Source organism: Ranitomeya imitator, chromosome 4, assembly GCF_032444005.1.
Source record: "Ranitomeya imitator isolate aRanImi1 chromosome 4, aRanImi1.pri, whole genome shotgun sequence".
In the NCBI taxonomy this organism is placed as follows: domain Eukaryota; kingdom Metazoa; phylum Chordata; class Amphibia; order Anura; family Dendrobatidae; genus Ranitomeya; species Ranitomeya imitator.
Window position 1 is genome coordinate 285,339,300 of NC_091285.1, and position 15,554 is coordinate 285,354,853.

The window sequence follows — 15,554 nt, forward strand, 5'->3', positions numbered from 1 at the left end:
TAGTGATAAATATTAATAAACAATAATGAGAATTAGGCATGGTTGGTTCAGCTCTCTACAATTGTCACATTGTCTCATGTGGCCCCTTGGAAAAATTAATTGCCCACCCCAGCCTCAGTATATAGCCACACAAGTATTGATCAGACACACATTTACCATTCAAATAAATAAAGTCTTTATAAATAGCCGATGTGTACTTTAAACCACATGAAAGAGAATATTGTGTGCTACAATCAGAAGTGATTGAACCCAATACTGATTTCAAATCTATAAAGAAATCAACGTATTACAGAAAAGATGATTGCGATCCGAAAAATTCAACTTTATTTTTATTTTTTAGAAAATGGTTTCCAGGGAATGAAAATGAAATGCTAGTATTTGCATAAATCAAGAAACTTGTGGCAATTTAAGTAAATATAAATATTTCAAAAGCCTCTTAAATGCAAAATATTTTTCAAAGTAAAATTTAACATTACACATTCCCCTAAACCAGCAAGCTGGACAATGAGGCAACTTCTCCTTTACAAAGATCAGAAATGTAACCTTGCCTGATTGTTAGTAAAGCTATACCTTTAACCACATTCATTCCATTTCCAGATATTGGAATGACATCTGCTAAAACCTTTTTTTATATTCCGAATTAATATTACACAATGGGCTTCAACAGAAGCAATATTTAGAGCGACAGCACCAAGTTCTACATAGCTTTAATAATCATCTCCTCTGCTCACAACTTCCTTGCAGGTTGGCCGCAATAGGATGGTGTGCTCAAATTGTGCTGTGTAAGAGCCTTTGATGTCACAGAGAGGCGGGTAAGGGTCTACTATACCCAAGTCACACAGGTTTTTTAGCGCCATTAGGTATTTACTCTCTCCCAGCCGATCTAACCATCTGCGGCAAAAAGCAAGAGTGCCAAAATTCTCATTGACAACATTCAGCAAGTGTTTTGCTCGCGGAAGCCTGGAAATGAAAAAAAAAAAGAGCAACATCACTATGCAGTAACAACAATGATTCTACACTTCAAACTTTCACACCTTAACCCCCACAAAAAACTTGTCACCCATCATACCAAGGGACCAAATAAAATAAGCTTGTCAGGGTTTTAAGTAGTCATACTTTACCTGATTGGCACATGTCCAACATCGAAGTTCTTCATGTAGTGAGAACATTCCATGTCATCGTGAACAACTCCCTTTCCAGTACTACCGAATGTTTCTATTGCATATACCTCACCTTCCTGAAAAACATAAAAACAGCATTTAAAAATACTGGAATAGAGGCCAGGCCCATTACACATAAATCAACTTATGTAGATATACAAATATTTATAAACGATCCAACTACCATATTTTTCGGACTACCATATTTTTCGGACTATAAGACCCATCCTTTTGCCAAAGAATTTTGCGGGAAAATGGGGGTGCGTCTTATAGTTGGAATATACTTACCAGTAGTGTGGCAGCAGCAGGAGTGGGGCGATTCTGCAGTGGTCCGATGCTGCAGGGTGATGATCACACTCCCTTCCCGGGCTGGTGCGACTGTATTCGGCATTACTTAGTGGTGTGTCTCGGCAATCAGATCTCAATCAGTGCATGCGCAGCCCCCGGCAGCCATTGCATCACAGGAACGTATGTGCAGGGGCTACGAGTTTTCACAAAAAGTCGGTGGAGCCCCCGCAACACTGAGCACCGCCAAACCTGCCGCACCAGTCTGGGATGGGAGTCATCTCATCTCTGGACCACCGAACACCCCCTGTGACCACGCTCCACCAGCGCTGCTGATCCCATCCCCACCCTCCTTTGGAAAGCTGAATTCAGACTGAAAATTTAGGGTGCGTCTTATGGTCCGGTGCGTCTTAGGCTATGTTCACACCTTGCGTCGGGTCCCTGCGGGTTCTCCCGCAGCGGATTTGATAAATCTGCAGGGCAAAACAACTGCGGTTCTCCCTGCAGATTTATCGCGGTTTGTTCCGCGTTTTCCGCTGCGGGTTTCCGCCTATACTATTGATGCTGCATATGCAGCAATATGCAGCATCAATAGTAATGTTAAAAATAATAAAAATTGGTTATACTCACCCTCTGATGTCCGGATCTCCTGGGCGCTGCACCCGGCGGTCCGGTTCCAAAGATGCTGTGGGAGAAGGACCCTTCGTGACGTCACGGTCATGTGACCACGACGTCACCGCAGGTCCTGGTCGCACAGCAACTCTGACCGGACGGCCGCGTGCAGCGCCCAGGAGCTCCGGACATCAGAGGGTGAGTATAATCAGATTTTTTATTTTTAACCCCAAATATGGTTCCCAGGGCCTGGAGGAGAGTCTCCTCTCCTCCACCCCGGGTACCACCCGCACATTATCCGCTTACTTCCCGCAACGTGGGCACAGCCCCATGCGGGAAGTAAGCGGTTCAATGTATTCCTATGGGTGCAGAATCGCAGCGATTCTGCACAAAGAAGTGACATGCTGCGGGTTGTAAACCGCTGCGTTCCCGCGCGGTTTTTCCCGCAGCATGTGCACAGCGGTTTGCGGTTTCCATAGGGTTTACATGTTACTGTAAACGCTATGGAAACTGCTGCGGACCCGCAGCATCAAAATCGCGGCGGTTCCGCGGTAAAAACCGCTAAGTGTGAATATAGCCTTATAGTCCGAAAGATACGGTAGATTTAAAAAAAAGTAAAACCTCTCTTATTGTATTAAAATGATCCCATAATAACAATTAAAAAAAAATTAATATCTGTATTCGGGAATTGTTTTTCATTGATACACAAAAAGTTGATTTTAAAGTTTTTTCTTCCCAAAACTAAAAATAGGTGGATTTCCTCCTACAAGCTCCAATCAACTGTGCAGAGAGAATTTGATTAATTTGCTATGCGGTCACATTTCCACGTACAGCAACACAGTTGCAAATGTTTCCAAATGTATTGGATTAAATGTCACATGCAAGTCACTTGCCAATGACCTCTACGCAAGTCACATGCAACCGATTTGGGTAAAAATTGCTGTTAAAAAAAAAAATGGCCAATTCGCAGACAAAATCAGCTCTAAAATAATAAAAAGTTATTTTTTTGCACGACTTTTCTGAGATTTGCCATATAGCACAAGCTAAACAAGGAGGGTTCTTACGAAAGTTCATTTAGCCAATTGTCAATCCTTGTATGAGTCTGTAATGCAAAATGTTTCTGCTGAGTACAATTCATCCCCTGGTATGTACCTCCATCCGTGTTGCTTCCCCACCTTTCACAATCGGTACAGTTTTTCCACCATGTATTCTATAAGGTCCAATGGAATGGCCATTCAAATTCCTTATGGGTTTCACTGAAATCACATGGATAAAAATTTAAAGCAATAAAAGCCACATGCATTTTTATAGTGAACAGTCATTTACTACTTCACAACTGGATGATTTTCTGTTTTTGCCTGCCCTTGTTCCAAGAACAAAAACTTCTTTATTTTTCCATCCACATAGCCTTATGATGACTTGATTTTTTGGGGGTACAAATTGTACTTTTGAATTACATCATTCATTTTGTCATGTGATAAAAAATTCCAAGTGCGGTGAAATTGCAAAAAATAAAAATAAAAAGTGCAATTGCACAATTGTTTATTTAACTTTTAACATGGTAAAACTGACCAGGCAATATGATTCTCCGGGTCAGTACGAGTGTGCAGATACCAAACATGTATAGTTTTATTTACGTAATTTAAAAAAAAGAAAATCGTAAATTTGTAAGAAACATTTCTTTTTTTTTTTTTTTGCTTTTGTCAGCTTTTTTCGAGACTCTTAACATTTCCATTTTCAGAATATGGTGCGGTGGGAAGACTTTTTTGCGCCCTGAGCTTACATTTACAGTTATACTATGTTGGGGTAAATATGATGTTTTGATGGTCTCTTATTGCAAAACGTAATTCTGGCAGTTTTTTTTTTTAATTATGCAATTTACCGGCCCGCATTAATATACTTGCTATTTTTATACATTTGACTTTTATGAACAAAGCAATACCAAATACCGTATATACTCGAGTATAAGCCGAGATTTTCAGCCCAAAATTTTGGGCGGAAAGTGCCCCTCTCGGCTTATACTCGAGTCACGGTAGCGGTGGGGTCGGCGGGTAAGGGGGAGAGGGCGCAGAGGTATACTTACCTAGTCCCAGCGATCCTGATGCTCCCCCGGCCTGTCCCACAGTCTTCGGTGCTGCAGCTCTTCCCCTGTTCAGCGGTCACGTGGGACCGCTCATTAGAGAAATGAATAGGCGGCTCCACCTCCCATAGGGGTGGAGCCGCCTATTCATTTCTCTAATCAGCGGTAACGGTGACCGCTGATAGAGGAAGAGGCTGCGGCACCGAAGACCGCATGACGGGCAGGGGCAGCGTCAGGACCGCCAGGACTAAGTAAGTATTTTATATTCACCTGTCCGCGTTCCAGCCGCCGGGCGCCGCTCCATCTTCCCGGCGTCTCTCCGCTCTGACTGTGCAGGTCAGAGGGCGCGATGACGCATATAGTGTGCGCGCCGCCCTCTGCCTGATCAGTCAGTGCAGAGACGCCGGGACCGGACGCTGGGGAGCTGCAAGCAAGAGAGGTGAGTATGGCTTTTTTTTTTTTTTTTATTGCAGCAGCAGCAGCAATGGCAGAACTTTCTATGGCACAGCTATGGGGCAGTACTGAACGGCACACAGCACTATATGGCAGCTATGGGGCAGTACTGAACGGCACACAGCACTATATGGCAGCTATGGGGCAGTACTGAACGGCACACAGCACTATATGGCAGCTATGGGGCAGTACTGAACGGCGCAGAGCACTATATGGCAGCTATGGGGCAAAACTGAACGGCGCAGAGCACTATATGGCAGCTATGGGGCAATACTGAACGGCGCAAGCACTATATGGCACAGCTATGGGGCAATAATGAACGGCGCAGAGCACTATATGGCATAGCTATGGGGCAATAATGAACGGTGCAGAGCACTATATGGCACAGCTTTATATGGCACATCTATGGGGCAATGATGAACGGTGCAGAGCACTATATGGCACAGCTTTATATGGCACATCTATGGGGCAATGATGAACGGTGCAGAGCACTATATGGCACAGCTTTATATGGCACATCTATGGGGCAATAATGAACGGTGCAGAGCACTATATGGTAGAGCTTTCTAGGGCACATCTATGCGGCAATAATGAACAGTATGGAGCATTATATATAGCACAGCTTTATATGGAGCATCTTATGGGGCAATAATGAACGGTATGGAGCATCTATTTTTATTTTTGAAATTTACCAGTAGCTGCTGCATTTCCTACCCTAGGCTTATACTCGAGTCAATAAGTTTTCCCAGTTTTTTGTGGCAAAATTAGGGGGGTCGGCTTATACTCGAGTATATACGGTATGTGTATTTAAAATAATGAATACAGTGGCGCTAAAGTGCACAAGAGTTTCAGCAGCAAATACAAGACAACCGTCAATAAGAATCAAAATATAATAAAAATAATTTGTGCTCAAAACATCTTGTTTGTGAAATGGGATAATAGTAGTAATAGTCAAAGTATTAATAAAAAAAATTTCGGCCCTACACAACAAGATTGCGAGAAAAAGTACTAATTTAATAGCGTTATACAATAGGGGGTAAACAGATAATAGTGCTGAGTATTAGTAGGACCCAATTAGATAAAATGATATGAAATGATAGTGGTTACCGATGTAAAGATTTTAGTCATATCATCCATAACCCCTTAGTGACGGAGCCAAATTTCTGAAATCTGACCAGTGTCGCTATGTGGTTATAACTCTGGAACGCTTCAACAAATCCCAGTGATTTTTAGATTTGTTTTTGTGACACATTATACTTTATGATAATGGTAAATTTAGGTTGATATGTTTTGTGTTTATTTATAAAAAATATCAGAAATTTGAGAAAAATTTAAAAAAAATTTGCAATTTTCAAAGTTTAAATGATTATCCCTTTAATCCAGATAGTCATACCACAGGAAAACATTAATAAATAACATTTCCCACATGTTGGCTATATATCAGCACCATTTGGAAAATGTTCTTTTATGTTGTTAGCATTTTAGGAGGTTAAAAAATGTAGCAGCAATTTTTCATTTTTTCAAGGAAATTTACAAAAAAGTTTTTTTTAGGGACTTATCCATGTTTGAAGTGCCTTTAGGGGTCCCTTTTTTTTTTATTTGGAAACCCCCAAATGTGATACCATTTTAAAAACCGCACCCCCTGACATATTGAAAACTGCTGTCAGATAGTTTATTAACCCTTCAGTTGCTTTTCCGGAATTAACGCAAAGTGACATGACAGAAATGAAAATGTGTATTTTTACCACATAAATGCCTCTAACTTCTGAACAGGTTACAACAGCCGGCAGACTCTTAGGGTACCGTCACACTATACGATTTACCAACGATCACGACCAGCGATACGACCTGGCCGTGATCGTTGGTAAAGTCGTAGTGTGGTCGCTGGAGAGCTGTCACACAGACAGCTCTCCAGCGACCAACGATGCCGAAGTCCCCGGGTAACCAGGGTAAACATCGGGTTACTAAGCGCAGGGCCGCGCTTAGTAACCCGATGTTTACCCTGGTTACCAGCGTAAAAAAAACAAACAGTACATACTTACATTCCGGTGTCCGTCAGGTCCCTTGCCGTCTGCTTCCCGCACTCACTGACTGCCGGCCGTAAAGTGAAAGCACCAGCGCAGCGGTGAGTCAATAGCTCCTGTGACCACGCCCATCCGACCTGACCAGCCTGATTGACAGGCGAAAAAGGACACTTTTCTAAGGTATTTCGGCAGCATAGGTAGGGAATCGGGGGACAAAAAATACCCTATTGTAAAGCACAGCTCAGGCCCTATTTAACGGTATTTTTATCTCCTACTGAAAAAACGGGGTGACAGATTCCCTTTAAAGTACCGTATATACTAGAGTATAAGCCGAGATTTTCAGCCCAAAATTTTTGGGCTGAAAGTGCTCCTCTCGGCTTATACTCGAGTCAAGGTGGGTGGCAGGGTCGGCGGGTGAGGGCGCTGAGGTATACTTACCTGCTTCCAGCGATCCTGGCGCTCCCCCTGCCGTCCCACGGTCTTCTGTGCTGCAGCTCTTCCCCTCTTCAGCGGTCACAAGGGACGGCTCATTAGAGAAATGAATAGGCGGCTCCACCTCCCATAGGGGTGGAGCCGCCTATTCATTTCTCTAATCAGCGGTAACGGTGACCGCTGATAGAGGAAGAAGCTGCAGCACCGAAGACCAGCTGTGCGGGAGAAGGAGCCGGACGCCGGGAGAAGTTAAGTATGTCATATTTATCTGTCCCCGTTCCAGCCGCCGGGCGCCGCTCCATCTTCCCGGCGCCGCTCAATCTTCCCGGCGCTGCTCCGCTCTGACTGTTCAGGTCAGAGGGCGCGATGACGCAAATAGTTTGCGCGGCGCCCTCTGCCTGATCAGTCAGTGCGGAGAGACGCCGGGACCGGACGCTGGGAGCTGCAAGCAAGAGAGGTGAGTATGGCTTTTATTTTTTATTGCAGCGGCACAGATTTATGTGGAGCATCTATGGGGAAATATGAACGGTGCAGAGCACTATATGGCACAGCTATGGGGCAGTATGAACGGTGCAGAGCACTATATGGCACAGCTATGGGGCAGTATGAACGGTGCAGAGCACTATATGGCACAGCTATGGAGCAGTATGAACGGTGCAGAGCACTATATGGCACAGCTATGGGGCAGTATGAACGGTGCAGAGCACTATATGGCACAGCTATGGGGCAGTATGAACGGTGCAGAGCACTATATGGCACAGCTATGGGGCAGTATGAACGGTGCAGAGCACTATATGGCACAGCTATGGGGCAGTTGAACGGTGCAGAGCACTATATGGCACAGCTATGGGGCAGTATGAACGGTGCAGAGCAATATATGGCACAGCTATGGGCCAGTATGAACGGTGCAGAGCACTATATGGTACAGCTATGGGGCAGTATGAACGGTGCAGAGCACTATATGGCACAGCTATGGGGCAGTATGAACGGTGCAGAGCACTATATGGTACAGCTATGGGGCAGTATGAACGGTGCAGAGCACTATATGGCACAGCTATGGGGCAGTATGAACGGTGCAGAGCACTATATGGCACAGCTATGGGGGGCGGTATGAACGGTGCAGAGCACTGTTGTGAATTCTGTTGTCGAACTCCCTCCTGTGGTCGTGAATGGTACTTCGGCGAGTTCTGTCTATGGGCTCCCTCTGGTGGCTATGAGTGAAGCTGCTGCTTCTGAGGTTCCTTACACAGGTGACGTGGTTTATCCTTTGGTTGGCTGCTCTATTTAACTCCCCTCAGATCGTTACTCCATGCCAGCTGTCAATGTTTTTGCATTGGTTCAGTTCGCTCCTGGATCTCTCTGGTGACCTGCCTTCTCCTGCAGAAGCTAAGTTCCTGATAGTCATTATTTGTTCACTGTTTTCTTGTCCAGCTGGTTATCATGATTTTGTCTTGCTAGCTGGAAGCTCTGGGATGCAGAGTGGCCCCTCCGCACCGTGAGTTGGTGCGGAGGTCCTTTTTGCACACTCTGCGTGGTCTTTTGTAGGTTTTTGTGCTCATCGCAAAGTTACCTTTCCTATCCTCTGTCTATTTAGTAAGGCTGGCCTCCCTTTGCTGAAACCTGTTTCATTTCTGCGTTTGTGACTTTCATCTTTACTCACAGTCAATATATGTGGGGGGCTTCCTTTACAATTGGGGAATTTCTCTGAGGCAAGGTAGGCTTTATTTTCTATCTCTAGGGCTAGATAGTTCTTAGGCTGTGACGAGGCGCCTAGGTCTGGTCAGGAGCGCTCCACGGCTATTTCTAGTGTGTGTGATAGGATTAGGGCTTGCGGTCAGCAGAGCTCCCACATCCCAGAGCTCGTCATGTATGAGGTTTAACTATCAGGTCATTCCGGGTGCTCCTAACCACCAGGTCATAACAGAGCACTATATGGTACAGCTATGGGGCAGTATGAACGGTGCAGAGCACTATATGGCACAGCTATGGGGCAGTATGAACGGTGCAGAGCACTATATGGCACAGCTATGGGGCAGTATGAACGGTGCAGAGCACTATATGGCACAGCTATGGGGCAGTATGAACGGTGCAGAGCACTATATGGTACAGCTATGGGGCAGTATGAACGGTGCAGAGCACTATATGGTACAGCTATGGGGCAGTATGAACGGTGCAAAGCACTATATGGCACATCTATGGGGAAATATGAACGGTGCAGAGCACTATATGGCACAGCTATGGGGAAATAATGAACGGTGCAGAGCACTATATGGCACAGCTATGGGGAAATAATGATCTATTTTTATTTTTGAAATTCACCGGTAAATGCTGCATTTCCACCCTAGGCTTATACTCGAGTCAATAAGTTTTTCCAGTTTTTTGTGGCAAAATTAGGGGGGTCGGCTTATACTCGAGTATATACGGTAGTACTTTTTCTCGCAAACCTTGTGGCATAGGGACAAAAAATTTTTTATTAATACTTTGACTATTATTATACTTGCTACCATTATAAGTATTATACTTGATTATTTATTGTTTAACTGTTTTAATCTTATTGAGGGTGATTTGAACTAGTGGTTTGTTTTTTCTTCATATTTTTAAAAACTTTTTTTTCCTCACTTTTTATGTATGTAACAGTCCCCTAAGGGACTTTTACCTGCGATTGCTTGTAGCTATACATAGCAGTGTATAAGCATAGCAGTGCATAATCTTCTATGCACACTGGGAGGATCATAATGACAGGCACTGGGGTCATCAGTAGACCGCGGACTGTCGTGACAATCAGCACTCGTGCCAATGGGAGCGTGAAACGACACACCCTGCCCTGCCGAAGTGTGTTAAAGAGAAGGTGCCACCAGTTTTCTTGTATTTTGTTTTTTTGTGAAATTAAGCTTAAAATTACATAGTTACATAGTTATTAAGGTTGAAGGAAGACTATAAGTCCATCTAGTTCAACCCATAGCCTAACCTAACATGCCCTAACATGTTGATCCAGAGGAAGGCAAAAAAAACCCATGTGGCAAAGAGTAAGCACCACATTGGGGAAAAAAATTCCTTCCCGACTCCACATACGGCAATCAGACTAGTTCCCTGGATCAACGCCCTATCAAGGAATCTAGTGTATATACCCTGTAACATTATACTTTTCCAGAAAGGTATCCAGTCCCCCCAAATTTAAGTAATGAATCACTCATTACAACATCATACGGCAGAGAGTTCCATAGTCTCACTGCTCTTACAGTAAAGAATCCACGTCTTATTATGCTTAAACCATTTTTCCTCCAAACGCAGAGGATGCCCCCTAGTCCCGGTTTCAGGTCTATGATTAAAAAGATCATCAGAAAGGTCCTTGTACTGTCCCCTCATATATTTATACATTAACATAAGATCACCCCTTAGTCTTCGTTTTGCCAAACTAAACAGCCCCAAGTGTAATAACCTATCTTGGTATTGCAGTCCTCTAATAACCTTGGTCGCTCTTCTCTGCACCCGCTCTAGTTCAGCTATGTCTTTCTTATACACCGGAGACCAGAACTGTGCACAGTATTCTAAGTGTGGTCGAACTAGTGACTTGTATAGAGGTAAAATTATGTTCTCCTCATGAGCATCTATGCCTCTTTTAATGCATCCCATTATTTTATTTGCCTTTGTAGCAGCTGCCTGACACTGGCCACTGAATATGAGTTTGTCATCCACCCAGGTCTTTTTCATTGACTGTTTTGCCCAGAGTTTTAGAATTAAGCACATAATTATACATCTTATTTCTTCTACCCAAGTGCATGACCTTACATTTATCCCCATTAAAGCTCATTTGCCATTTATCAGCCCAAGCTTCTAGTTTACATAAATCATCCTGTAATATAAAATTGTCCTCCTCTGTATTGATTACCCTGCAGAGTTTAGTGTCATCTGCAAATATTGAAATTCTACTCTGAATGCCCCCTACAAGGTCATTAACCCCTTTCTGACCTCAGACAGGATAGTACGTCCGAGGTCAGATCCCCTGCTTTGATGCAGGGCTCCGCGGTGAGCCCGCATCAAAGCCGGGACATGTCAGCTGTTTTGAACAGCTGACATGTGCCCGTAATAGGCGCGGGCAGAATCGCGATCTGCCCGCACCTATTAACTAGTTAAATGCCGCTGTCAAACGCAGACAGCGGCATTTAACTACCCCTTCCGGCCGGGCGGCTGGAAATGACGTCATCGCCGACCCCCGTCACATGATCGGGGGTCGACGATGCGTCAGGATGGTAACCATAGAGGTCCTAGAGACCTCTATGGTTACTGATCACCGGTGGCTGTGAGCCCCACCCTGTGGTCGGCGCTCACAGCACACCTCCATTTCTGCTACATAGCAGCGATCAGCAGATCGCTGCTATGTAGCAGAGACGATCGAGTTGTGCCTGCTTCTAGCCTCCCATGGCTTTTAACCCCTTTACCCCCAAGGGTGGTTTGCACGTTAATGACCGGGCCAATTTTTACAATTCTGACCACTGTCCCTTTATGAGGTTATAACTCTGGAACGCTTCAATGGATCCTGGTGATTCTGACATTGTTTTCTCGTGACATATTGTACTTCATGACAATGGTAAAAATTATTTGATAGTACCTGCGTTTATTTGTGAAAAAAACGGAAATTTGGCGAAAATTATGAAAATTTCGCAATTTTCCAACTTTGAATTTTTATGCAATTAAATCACAGAGATATGTCACACAAAATACTTAATAAGTAACATTTCCCACATGTCTACTTTACATCAGCACAATTTTGGAACCAAAATTTTTTTTTGTTAGGGAGTTATAAGGGTTAAAAGTTGACCAGCAATTTCTCATTTCTACAACACCATTTTATTTTAGGGACCACATCTCATTTGAAGTCATTTTGAGGGGTCTATATGATAGAAAATACCCAAGTGTGACACCATTCTAAAAACTACACCCCTCAAGGTGCTCAAAACCATATTCAAGAAGTTTATTAACCCTTCTGGTGCTTCACAGGAATTTTTTGAATGTTTAAATAAAAATGAACATTTAACTTTTTTTCACAAAAAATGTAATTCAGCTCCAATTTGTTTTATTTTACCAAGGGTAACAGGAGAAAATGGACCCCAAACATTGTTGTACAATTTGTCCTGAGTATGCCAATACCCCACATGTGGGGGTAAACCACTGTTTGGGCGCATGGCAGAGCTCGGAAGCGAAGGAGCGCCATTTGACTTTTCAATGCAAAATTGACTGGAATTGAGATGGGACGCCATGTTTCGTTTGGAGAGCCCCTGATGTGGCTAAACATTGAAACCCCCCACAAGTGACACCATTTTGGAAAGTAGACCCCCTAAGGAACTTATCTAGAGGTGTGGTGAGCACTTTGACCCAACAAGTGCTTCACAGAAGTTTATAATGTAGAACCGTAAAAATAAAAAATCATATTTTTTCACAAAAATTATCTTTTCGCCCCCAATTTTTTATTTTCCCAAGGGTAAGAGAAGAAATTGGACCCCAAAAGTTGTTGTACAATTTGTCCTGAGTACGCTGATAGCCCATATGTGGGGGTAAACCACTGTTTGGGCGGATGGGAGAGCTCGGAAGGGAAGGAGCGCCGTTTGACTTTTCAATGCAAAATTGACAGGAATTGAGATGGGACGTCATGTTGCGTTTGAAGAGCCACTGATGTGCCTAAACATTGAAACCCCCCACAAGTGACACCATTTTGGAAAGTAGACCCCCTAAGGAACTTATCTAGAGGTGTGGTGAGCACTTTGACCCACCAAGTGCTTCACAGAAGTTTATAATGTAGAACCGTAAAAATAAAAAATCATATTTTTTCACAAAAATTATCTTTTTGCCCCCAATTTTTTATTTTCCCAAGGGTAAGAGAAGAAATTGGACCCCAAAAGTTGTTGTACAATTTGTCCTGAGTACGCGGATACCCCATATGTGGGGGTAAACCACTGTTTGGGTGGATGGGAGAGCTCGGAAGGGAAGGAGCGCCGTTTGACTTTTCAAAGCTAAATTGACAGGAATTGAGATGGGACGCCATGTTGCGTTTGAAGAGCCACTGATGTGCCTAAACATTGAAACCCCCCACAAATGACACCATTTTGGAAAGTAGACCCCCTAAGGAACTTATCTAGAGGTGTGGTGAGCACTTTGACCCACCAAGTGCTTCACAGAAGTTTATAATGCAGAGCCGTAAAAATAAAACAAAATTTTTTTCCCACAAAAATTATTTTTTTAGCCCCCAGTTTTGTATTTTCCTGAGGGTAACAGGAGAAATTGGACCCCAAAATTTGTTGCCCAATTTGTCCTGAGTGCGATGATACACCATATGTGGGGGGAACCACTGTTTGGGCACATGGGAGGGCTCAGAAGGGAAGGAGTGCCATTTGAATGCAGACTTAGATGGAATGGTCTGCAGGTGTCACATTGCGTTTGCAGAGCCCCTAATGTACCTAAACAGTAGAAACCCCCCACAAGTGACACCATTTTGGAAAGTAGACCCCCTTAGGAACTTATCTAGATGTGTGCTGAGCGCTTTGACCCACCAAGGGCTTCACAGAAGTTTATAATGGAGAGCCGTAAAAATAAAAAAAAAATTTTTTCCCACAAAAATTATTTTTTAGCCCCCAGTTTTGTATTTTCCCGAGGGTAAAAGGAGAAATTCGACCCCACAATTTGTTGTCCAATTTGTCCTGAGTGCGCTGATACCCCATATGTGGGGGGGAACCACTGTTTGGGCGCATGGGAGGGCTCGGAAGGGAAGGAGCTCCATTTGGAATGAGGACTTAGATGGAATGGTCTGCAGGTGTCACATTGCATTTGCAGAGCCCCTAATGTACCTAAACAGTAGAAACCTCCCACAAGTGACACCATTTTGGAAACTAGACCCCCTAAGGAACTCATCTAGATGTGTTGTGATATCTTTGAACCCCCAAGTGTTTCACTACAGTTTGTAACGCAGAGCCGTGAAAATTAAAAAAAAAAATCTTTCCCCCCAAAATTATTTTTTAGCCCCCAGTTTTGTATTTTCCCGAGGGTAAGAGGAGAAATTCGACCCCAAAAGTTGTTGTCCAATTTGTCCTGAGTACGCTGATACCCCGTATGTTGGGGGAAACCAACGTTTGAGCGCATGGCAGAGCTCGGAAGGGAAGGAGCGCCATTTGGAATGCAGACTTAGATGGAATGGTCTGCAGACGTCACATTGCGTTTGCAGAACCCCTAATGTACCTAAACAGTAGAAACCCCCCACAAGTGACCCCATATTGGAAACTAGACCCCCCAGGGAACTAATCTAGATGTGTTGTGAGAACTTTGAACCCCCAAGTGTTTCACTACAGTTTATAACGCAGAGCCGTGAAAATAAAAAATCTTTTTTTTCCCCACAAAAAATATGTTTTAGCCCCGAGTTTTGTATTTTCCCAAGGGTAGCAGGAGAAATTGGACCCCAAAAGTTGTTGTCCTATTTGTCCTGAGTACGCTGATACCCCATATGTTGGGGTAAACCCCTGTTTGGGCACACGGGAGAGCTCGGAAGGGAAGAAGCACTGTTTTACTTTTTCAACGCAGAATTGGCTGGAATTGAGATCGGACGCCATGTCGCGTTTGGAGAGCCCCTGATGTGCCTAAACAGTGGAAACCCCCCAATTATAACTGAAACCCTAATCCAAACACATCCCTAACCCTAATCCCAACAGTAACCCTAACAACACCTCTAACCCTGACACACCCCTAACCCTAATCCCAACCCTATTCCCAACCGTAAATGTAATCTAAACCCTAACTGTAACTTTAGCCCCAACCCAAACTGTAGCCCTAGCCCTAACCCTAGCCCTAACCCTAATCCTAACCCTAGCCCTAACCCTAGCCCTAACCCTAGCCCTAACCCTAGCCCTAACCCTAGCCCTAACCCTAGCCCTAACCCTAACCCTAGCCCTAGCCCTAACCCTAACCCTAGCCCTAACCCTAGCCCTAACCCTAGCCCTAGCCCTAACCCTAGCCCTAACTCTAACCCTAGCCCTAATGGGAAAATGGAAATAAATACATTTTTTTAATTTTTCCCTAACTAAGGGGGTGATGAAGGGGGGTTTGATTTACTTTTATAGCGGGTTTTTTAGCGGATTTTTATGATTGGCAGCCGTCACACACTGAAAGACGCTTTTTATTGCAAAAAATATTTTTTGCGTTACCACATTTTGAGAGCTATAATTTTTCTATATTCTGGTCCACAGAGTCATGTGAGGTCTTGGTTTTTGCGGGACGAGTTGATGTTTTTATTGGTAACATTTTCGGGCACGTGACATTTTTTGATCGCTTTTTATTCCGATTTTTGTGAGGCAGAATGACCAAAAACCAGCTATTCATGAATTTCTTTTGGGGGAGGCGTTTATACCGTTCCGCGTTTGGTAAAATTGATGAAGCAGTTTTATTCTTCGGGTCAGTACGATTACAGCGACACCTCATTTATATCATTTTTTTATGTTTTGGCGCTTTTATACGATAAAAACTATT

General features: G+C 43.8%; 1 protein-coding gene across 2 annotated transcripts in view; it reads right to left on the reverse strand.

Annotated features, from left to right (window-relative positions):
* Positions 1 to 301: 301 nt before the first annotated feature.
* The window catches only part of METAP2 (methionyl aminopeptidase 2), a 53,832-nt gene continuing 38,579 nt past the window's right edge, over positions 302 to 15,554 (reverse strand). For both annotated transcript variants that reach the window (XM_069764712.1, XM_069764713.1), the window contains exons 9-11: positions 3,210 to 3,313; positions 1,122 to 1,237; positions 302 to 960 (exon numbers count right to left, since the gene is read on the reverse strand). In XM_069764712.1, the coding sequence (XP_069620813.1) occupies positions 708 to 960; positions 1,122 to 1,237; positions 3,210 to 3,313 (473 nt within the window). In that variant the 3' untranslated portion in view covers positions 302 to 707. The remainder of the gene's footprint in view (positions 961 to 1,121; positions 1,238 to 3,209; positions 3,314 to 15,554) is intronic.